General features: G+C 57.6%; 1 protein-coding gene across 7 annotated transcripts; it reads right to left on the bottom strand.

Moving 5' to 3' along the window:
- Positions 1 to 333: 333 nt before the first annotated feature.
- LOC147645963 (maestro heat-like repeat-containing protein family member 7) lies at positions 334 to 6,585 on the bottom strand. Of its 7 annotated transcripts, XM_086874078.1 has the most exons (16): positions 5,700 to 6,585; positions 5,442 to 5,600; positions 5,107 to 5,171; positions 4,840 to 4,989; positions 4,503 to 4,651; positions 4,031 to 4,178; positions 3,594 to 3,781; positions 3,367 to 3,504; positions 2,970 to 3,084; positions 2,651 to 2,791; positions 2,283 to 2,459; positions 1,994 to 2,149; positions 1,729 to 1,830; positions 1,281 to 1,383; positions 944 to 1,000; positions 334 to 659 (listed from the first exon to the last, which is right to left on the bottom strand). In XM_086874078.1, the coding sequence occupies exons 1-16, from the start codon at positions 5,824 to 5,826 to the stop codon at positions 460 to 462; spliced, it is 2,175 nt and encodes a 724-aa protein (XP_086730204.1). In that variant the 5' UTR covers positions 5,827 to 6,585; the 3' UTR covers positions 334 to 459. The 7 variants fall into 7 exon arrangements, with proteins under 7 accessions (XP_086730204.1, XP_086730202.1, XP_086730203.1 ...); XM_086874076.1 differs by having other exon boundaries at positions 3,594 to 4,178; positions 5,700 to 6,578; XM_086874077.1 differs by having other exon boundaries at positions 5,442 to 5,901.
- Positions 6,586 to 8,999: the final 2,414 nt, after the last annotated feature.

Raw genomic sequence — 8,999 nt, 5'->3', positions numbered from 1 at the left:
TCCCTCAGAGTCTCCCCCAGCGTGGACCAGCAGCAGCGCCACAGCCCCACAGGAGCTCCAGAGGAGCAGGATCAAGAGGCACGTGGGAGCCCTCAGTAACCCAGCCAGCACCACACGGGCACGAGGACACAGATGGCGGCGCTTCCTGGCTGAGACAGCGTTTGTGCCTTCAGCAGAACCACCAAAGGCCAAGGGTTTCTGGCCATTTTCCCTGCACCACTGCATGCCTGGGCAGCTTGCTGAGCTGTGATTCCCCAAGTGGAATCACATTTTCCCCGCTTCCTCTATGCCCTGTACACCATGGGCAGCAAGATAAAGGTCTTGGGAAGTGACTGCCTATTATAATATATACTATATTTATATCCTAAAAGAAAATGAAAAGAAGAAAAGAACAATATTTAAGAAACAAAAAAAAATCTCTGCTGGTTCAGGTGGCCCCAGCAGACAGAGCCTGCCGGGTCAGTTGCCAGCAGAGCTCCAGCAGCGCAGCCAGCTGAGGCCCAACAGACGAGGCCGTGTCCTCCATGCCCTGCGCAGCTGAACTTGCAGGTTCTCCAAGATGGAATATCGAGCCGTCTCTACTGCCTGGGTGATGTAAAATGTTTGAATTGCCAGGTTTCCGATGGCAGGGCTGGTGTCACAAACCACGTTCTTAAGGGCTGGAAGAGAGATGAACAGAGCCACGGTCAGATTCCCAGACCTGCGGAGGCCCACGGAGAGCCCCCGGCCAGGGCCATCCCAGCCGGCTCTTGCCATGGCCAGCAGGGAGCAGGGACCAAGGGGATCAGCCCGAAGCTGCTGGCCACGAATGCCCCACGTGAAACCTCGGAGTGATCCACCCACGCCGCCCCTCATCCGCACATTGAGCAGAGACCTTCGCAGACAGTCCAGGACTTGCAGCTCCACCCAGCAGCCCTGCTGACAGCCCGCTGCCCTCACTCACATTTGTAAATTAGCTGCAGGTCTTCTTTCTGCCGCCTCAGGAGCCGCCCGGCCATCCCTGGGAACACAGAGCCTGTCAGGGCCCCAGCGGCACAGCTCCCTGCCAGCGGCGCTGCCAGCCCTGTGGCCACACGCCCTCCCGCCCCGGCAGGGCTCAGCCCGGGCCCGTGCCGCATCCTGACTCAGCCCAAGGGCACGGCTGCCAGAGGCCGGCAGCAGCAGCCCCGAGGGCAGGCGGGGCTCCAGGGCACCGGGCCCGGGTGCCGCTGCCGGGGCAGCAGTCGGGGCCGGGGCCGAGCTGTGGCGGGGCGGGGAGGGAGCCCGGGCTCGTGGCTCACCGATGAACCTGATGGCCGCCGCTCGCAGGGGCTCCTGTGGGCTCTGCAGGTACGGCAGGGCCCGACGCAGGTCCTCCGCCGCTCGGTTCCTGTCCTGTGCCAGCTGGAGAGAGCGGCAGGAGGGAGGGGTTGGCGCGGGCTCTGCCCCTCGGCCAGGCGCTGCCTGCCCGGCCAACCCTGAGGCCCGGCCAGCAGCCGCTGGCGCCGAGCTCTGCAAGGGGCAGAGGGCCGGCTGCTGCCCAGGGAGCCGCGGTGCCGCCCTGCCCTGCAGCCCCAGTGGATCGGGGCTCCATCGGAACCAGGCTCGGGACCACAGGAGCCTGAAGAAGAAGCCGTGCGGCCCCCGGGGGCGGCACTGGGCAGGGGCGCAGCTGCCAGCCCCACACACCGAGCGCTGGGGACAGGGGGCTTCTCCAGGCTGAGGCTGGGCCTTCCAAGCCGTCCTTACCAGGCACTCGGTGATCATCCACAGCTTCTTCTTTTTCACAGGTCTTTCAAGATCTCTCCTCTTCAGGAACTCGGCCGCACAAAGCAGCGTTGCCCAAGAAGCCTGGAGAGCAGCAGAGACCCGCAGATGGCCCCACAGGTCAGGACACAGGACCCGCCCGCATTCGTGTGCCAAGGCCAGGAGGAGGCTGCAGCCGGCAAGGTGCCAGGGCAGGAGGCGGCCGAGCCCCCTCCCCGGGTGACAGCAGCAGCCCAGGAATCCTCACCTCTGCCACCTGCTGGTTCTCGTCATGGCAGTGGAAGAAGAGAGGCAGCAGGCTGTGGTGCACGTGTGACTTCAGGGCCTTTTTTTCCTTTTCTGTTAGAAGAGTCATCAATGATCGGAAGAATAATATGGACACCAGCTGCACCTGGCTATTATCCTATATGAAAGGAAGGAAAAAAGACCTCAGCCCTGTCTGCATGGGGCTCAGCAGGGCGCAGGCCTGAGAATCCCCCGGGCACCAAGTGTCTGGGCAGCAGCCAGTGGCCTCGGCTGGGGGCACAGAGCCTTACGTGGTCAAAGAGTGGCAGGAGCGCCTCAGCCAGCTGCAGGGCAATGGGGCTGGGTATCAGCATGTCCTTGTCCAAGACGATAAAGCTGAGCACCATGACTGTCATCCTGACTATCTCTCCATCTGCATCCCACAGGAAATCTACAAGACTTTCAGTCAGGCTCCGCATTTTTTCAGCCTGTGTGGAAGACAAGTCTGTGAAACGCCACCCTGCTGCCACAGGGCCAAGAGGCCAAAGGCCTGTCCCAAAGCACTCAGGAAGAAGCAGGAAGCAGGAGAGCTGGCAGCAGCTGCCTCGGGGCCCGAAGCCCAGCCGAGCCCAAGGGACTGCGTTTCCCGGCGCAGCTTCAGCCACTGCCCACTTCTCACCATCGAGGGATCGTCAATCAACTTGAAAAGGGCCCTGAGCGCCAGGTGACGCTTGTCCCTGCTCTCGCTCCGCAGGTGCCTTGAGAAGATTTCCAGGACTCTGTTAGCGCTGCGTTCGCTCAAGTCCAGGTAGTCCAGGATCTGAAAGGCACAGGGCAGTGACAGGGGAGGCAGCCGGCAGGAGCCCAGAAACAAGACAGGAAACAGGGCCCAGGCAGCAGCACAAGGCATGGGCACCGTCCCAGGCAGCTTCAGCTATGAGAGGGCAGAGAGGTGGCAGGCAGCTCTGCAGGGAGGCACTTTTGGCCATCAGGCTCACCTCCACAAGGAATGCCAGGGCAGGCAGATCCCAGCGTGCCTCCTGTGTGCTGAGCAGCTGGAGCAGGTAGGGAACGATGCGGGAACACAAGGGGATAGAGGCAGACGACATCTCCCTGCCAGGGTGAAAAAGTAGCCCAGACTGTGAGCTGGGAGGACAAACATCTCCCAGGACTGATTGACAGAATTCAGATCTTTGAGCACCATCCTGCAAGGATAGGGGACCTGGGCCCTTGGGGAGGTGACTCCTTGTGGGCACCCTCCTTTCCCAGCCTTTTCCAGTCTCCCTAGCCGTCCCTCGGTGACGAGGCCCTCTGGCCCACGACAGTGGGGACTGTGTTGGGCAACCTCAGCACGGGGCACAAATGCCAGAGGCAGTGGGGAGAAGGGGGTCTCACCTGGCCAGCAGACCCACGGCATAGTGGTGGGTGTCAGCAGAGAGCAGCTTGTCCCAGCCACGCTTGTGTTCCATTTCCACCACCACTTCCTCACGATGCATTTGGCACAGCAGGGACTTCAGGGCCTGCACTGCAAAGCTGTGTGCACAGCAAAGCCCAGGTCACGCTGGGAGCACTGGCTCGTGCCGTGGAGACATGGCAGGGACAGGAGGAGTGGGATAGAGCACCTGTTGGGGCTGATGGCAAGGCCGTGTTGCTCCTGGCATCCCTTCCAGAAGGCATTGAGATCCTCTGGCATCTCCAAAGTGCTGAAGAACACTTGGAAGAGCAGATGCACAAAGAGGCGGGGGAAATGCACCGTCACTACATGTGGGACGCAGGGCATCTGAAGGATCTTCCACATCAGCACAGTTGCCTGCAGAGGACAGAGAACCCTGAGACAGCGCTCTGTGCCGAGGTGTGCGGGTGGCAGGGCCTGAGTGTGGCAGGGAGCGGTCAGGGGAAACCCCTGGGGAGCTCCACGCCTGGTGCCCCTGAAGCTGCCCCTAGGCCAGGTTTCAGCCCAGTGCCTGAGGCAGGGAGATGCAGTCGGGGAAGGAGGAAACAGAGCTGCTGAAGAGGTGGCTTGCCAGGGGCTGAGCAAAGGCCAGTTGCAGAAACTCACAGCCAGGGCAAAGACACCCGTGTTGTCTCCATCAGAGGTGCGCGTGCTGTGCTCTGGCCAGTTCCCCAGCACATCGAGGACTATCCGGTATGCCCGCTCCGCTGTCCTGGGCGAGCACAAGATGGTCTTCCACATGGTCATAGCAGCTCTGCGGGGCGACAGCTCTGTCTCACGGGGGTCTCAGACACATCCCCGTGGCCTGGGCAGCAGTGGGGGGGAGCTGAGCTTGCTGCCAGCTCTGCCTCTGCCTGCTGCCCCTCGCCAGCAGCAGCAGCCAGGCAGCCCAGCCCTGTGGGGACAGGGCCCTGAGGGCCATGGCATGGCAGCAGGCTCGGGGACCGATGTAGCAGGGCTGGGAAAGGTCCCAGGTAGACAGGACCCTGGAAGTCTCTGTTGGTCAGACACCTGGGCCAGGCTGTGCAGGCTGATGGGCTGAGGAGCCCTGAGCCCTCTGGGCACGTGGGCCCCGTACCTGTCACACGTTGGGGCCACACGCAGGAGAGCAATGACCACGTCAGCGGGCTGTGCCTCGCTCAGATCCAGCAGGGTCCTGTTCAGCCTGTGCTCAGAGAACTGATTGGCCATGAGCCACTGGTGGATGTACCTCACCATGGCAGGCACCTGGAGAAAGCACAAGGGGAGACTTGGAAAGCTGCCACAGGGAGTCAGGAATGTCCCCAGCTTCCCCAGAGAAGTGCTTCCCTTCTCAGCACGCTGCAATGGCCTCAAAGGCTTCGAGTGATCAGCAAGCGTGGCTTGGGAGGCCAAGCGATCCCTGGAGGATCAAACCCTGGCCACAGGCTGCTTACTTGCTTTTGACTGTAAAAACCCTCCTCTACAAGCATATCCAGCAGGGCAGCAGTGGCCTTGGTGTTGAAGATGTATGAATAAGGTCTGAGCCCAGTGGCCATGGCGCTGGTCCCTTCTTCCCGAATTCTCTTGATGAAGCTGCAAACCAGCTGTAGGAGAAGGGCAGGAGACAGAAACATCGGGGATGTTCCATGGAGTGCTCCAGGCGTGCTGCTGGGCTGAGCAGTGCCAGCAGGCCCAGCCCAGTTGGGGATGGCTGCAGGTACCTGCGCTGTTCTGCGGAAGAGGCCACCGCCAAGGTCCTGCTCTTGTGTCTGGGCCATGGCTGCATCTGGCAAAGAGCAGCCAGAGCTGAGGGGCTGCGGGAGAGGCCGGAGAACGCAGCCCAGCCCTGCGATCCCCAGGCAGGGACAGCCCCGCGGATGCCCCAGGGGATGGAGCACGGCCACTGCTGGGGGGGCAGCCCCAGCCCCTCTTTTATGCTGTCCATGGGTGTGTCTCCACAGGACAGGGTGGGATGGGATGAGATGGGATGCAATGGGATGGGATGGGGCCAAGATGGCCGCAGGCACCAGCCCTGTGGCCCAGCTCTGCCACTCACCCTCCTCCAGCGGCCGGAACTGCTGCACCTCTTCGGTCTCTGGTGCTGGGGCAGCTCCAGGGCCTTCTTCCTCTTCCTCCTCCTCCTCCTCCTGCACCCAGGCCAGCTTGGGCACTCTTGGGGGTCGCTGCTCCATATCATCTTCAACACTCTCCCATCCTTTCCATAGGAACAGCACCAGGGGATGGCATGGCATGCAATGGGATGGGGCCAAGCTGGCAACAGGCGCTAGCCCTAAGGCCGAGCTCTGCAACTCACCCTCCCGTGGTGCCTGGAACTCCTGCACCTCTTCAGTCTCCTGTGCCAGGACAGCTCCAGGGCCTTCTCCTTCCTCCTCCTCCTCAACCCAGGCCAACTTGGGCACTCTTGGGGGTCGCTGCTCCATGGCAGGGACTGAATTTATAGCTACTTGCAGGAGAGATGGCTCGGAAAAGCTCCGAGTCAGCAAGTCCTGCAGTCGTGCCTGGAAGGCACCTGCAAGACTCAAGTCCGGGCAAGACGGCAGGACAGCGAGTCCTGCACTTGTGTCTTGAGGGCTCCTGCCACAAGGACAGGAGGCTCCTCGTCAAGGTTTGAGGTCTGGTCTCAAGGGCAGTGACTGCAGGGATGGGCGACACCTCGGAAAAGCTCCGGGTCACCAAATCCCACGGTCTGCCTTGAGAGAACCTTGAGAAGCCTCGGCAAGGCCACAGGTCAGCAAGTGCTGCAGTCGTGCCTGGAAGGCACCTGCAAGACTCAAGTCCTGGCAAGACGGCAGGACAGCAAGTCCTGCACTTGTGTCTTGAGGGCTCCTGCCACAAGGACAGGAGGCTCCTCGTCAAGGTTTGAGGTCTGGTCTCAAGGGCAGTGACTGCAGGGATGGGCGACACCTCGGAAAAGCCCCGGGTCACCAAGTCCCACGGTCTGCCCTTGACAGAACCTTAAGAAAGAAGCCTCGGCAAGGCCACAGGTCAGCAAGCCCTGTGGTCTGGCCTCGAGGTCACCTGTTGGAATAACGCTTGGGAAAAGCTCCGGGTCCGACACAAACGAGTGTGCTGTGCGGGGGCTCCTCACAGCACCGCTCTGACGCGTCCTGTCCCGTCGCGTGCACCGAGCACTGTGGCGTGGTCCTGTCACCGCCAGCTCCTATGCCACCACATGTCACAAAGGGCCCTCTGACACCCTGTCCCTTTCCATCCCATGGTGACCATATGTCACAAAGGGCCCTCACGCACCCTGCCAGCTGCCCTGGTTCCCCCTGCCCCCATCCCCCCAAAAATGGCCCAGGTTGGGAGGAATCTCTTGCCCAAAGGGTCTAAGACAGCCCAACAGGATCTTTAGGAATGCCTCAAACCATCAGCCAACGCTGCCCTGCTCTGCAGGCTCAGGGCAGCAGAAGGAGCCCCCAGGGCTGCCGACGCAGCCGCAGCAGGAAGGGCACGGGGCCTTGCACAGAAGCTGGCACGGCCTCCTTGGGACACGTCCCAGCTGGTGGCCATTCTAAACCTGCAGGTGTGACACAGACAAGGAACGTGTGGGCCAGGGCACGAATGCTGCTCTGAGCCCTGGGGCCCGGCCAGCACTGAAATCAGCAGGTGTGGCAGAGTCCCCGCCAAGGCAGACCTGCCACCCCACCCGAGCCCTGGCAGTGCTGGCACTCGTCTCCTGCCCCAGAGACCTGTACCCCTGGGGGGCTTCTGTGCCAGAGGGCAGCCAAAGCCCACATCTTTTTAGAATTTTTCCAAAGCCTGCCGACTGTTTTCAAGGTTTTCTTCCTATTTTCTCCCTAGTGCACAATCTCCAGAAACTGTGCTTTTCCATCCTTTTGCATTTATTAAATTGACCTGCAATGACCAATCAATCAAAATCCTGGGAAAACTTGAACTTCAGGTTGAACCCGGGCAAAATATTTATCTCCCACACTTGAAGCCATGAATTGCCAAGTACTGTCCCCGCTGTCATACCCTGTCCCCTGTAGGTGTGCTGATGCCATTTCAAAGGGGTTGCCAATGAAAACCAGTTTGAAGATTTTTGTAGTTTCCACATTGGCATTCAAATCCTTGACTAGAAAAATCACATGTCAAAATTTCTAGGATTCTTCCATACCAAAGCTGTCATCTTCACCCTGGATTTTAGAGTGTCTGAACAGTCACACAAGGTTTGAGTTTTAGACACTACAGAAGAAGTCTTTGCTGTTGGGCTATACCATGACATCAGCATATAGTCCTGATGATTCCTTTAGGCAGGAGCAGCAAACACAAGAATGAGCCAAACAAGCTATTCCTGTGTTCTCATGTCCTGCACAGCAGTAACTAGGAATTCAAGAATGGATTCAGGAAGCAATGGGTGCACAGGGAGCCACAAAGACTTTGGGATGCTGAAATGGACCAGCCTGGTGCCTGTGCCTGGGCTGCACCGGGCTGAGCTCCAACTGGACGATCTAACAATGGCTGAATGGACACACCGTGGGCCACAGGAGACTCCTGCACCCAGTTCTGTGAGCTACAATATTCATTTCAAAGGTGAGATAACCTTTATAAAGTACATAGTGGAAAAAGTTAAAATTTTTGATATTGTGTTTTACCTTAAGATTATTGTTTCTACCTTGTATGATTCCATAATCCATTCAGTAATTCAAGGAATACTGAACAGAAAGTAACTATAATAGCTCAAAAAAATGTTAACCAAATTTGAGAGAGAGTGGAAAAAACTTGATGCAGCACAAGAAATGTTAAAGAAATTAGAAATGGAAATAAAGTGAATGCAAAAAATGAGATTATTGAGAATATAGAAAAAATACTAAGATTCAAGTTGGTTTTTTTTAAAAGCATGAATCAATGTGGTCAAAAAGAGAAATGCGGGATTGCAGTAAAAGGAATTGATTTGTCCTAACTAAATAGTAACTGTTATTGAAGTTATTATTCGAAGCAATCAAAAGAATCAGTGTTACAAGGCAGATGCAGCGCTTTACAGATGTTACATGTTAAAATTGAGGTACAGGATGTAGTCTGGAAGATAAGTGATGTCCCAAGATGAAAATGGCCTTGAGATAGACTGTCGCCCTGAAAACTCAGCTTCTGAGCTTGCTGACATAGTTTTCTAAGGACTTTCCCAGGAGAGTAACTGTAAACGTAGATATGTGTACATTCTTTCTGTTACACGTCTTGTGATGGGCATCTCTCATGGCCAGTGCAGTGAGAAAGTGTTATCCTGACCATCCAATCCCTGGCCATGGTCAGAAGCCTATAAATCCTGGGAGGAAAAATAAATTCTGCACTTTCTTTCACCACACCTCAACCTGTGTCCGTGTGATCTATTCATCTTCAGCGGTAACATCTGGGGAACCCCGACGTGTCTTGCACGTGTGTTACAGGGTACTGTCTAGCCTGTGGCTATGGATGGTTTTGGGCTTTCTCTCAGCGAAGGCCTGGTTCTGGAAATATGGCATGCGGTGTCTGATCAGAGAGGGATTGATGTTTCATATGCTGACTTTCAGCGATTGTGTGAGTATGGGAGAATTGAGGGGTTTTTCCCTGTGGTTGAAGCGATTTTTTCACAGTCAGCTTGGGACCCTTTAGG

This window comes from Cyanistes caeruleus, unplaced genomic scaffold, assembly GCF_971803275.1.
Source record: "Cyanistes caeruleus unplaced genomic scaffold, bCyaCae1.hap1.1 HAP1_SCAFFOLD_141, whole genome shotgun sequence".
Taxonomy (NCBI): domain Eukaryota; kingdom Metazoa; phylum Chordata; class Aves; order Passeriformes; family Paridae; genus Cyanistes; species Cyanistes caeruleus.
This window is presented reverse-complemented; position numbering and strand designations above follow the sequence as displayed.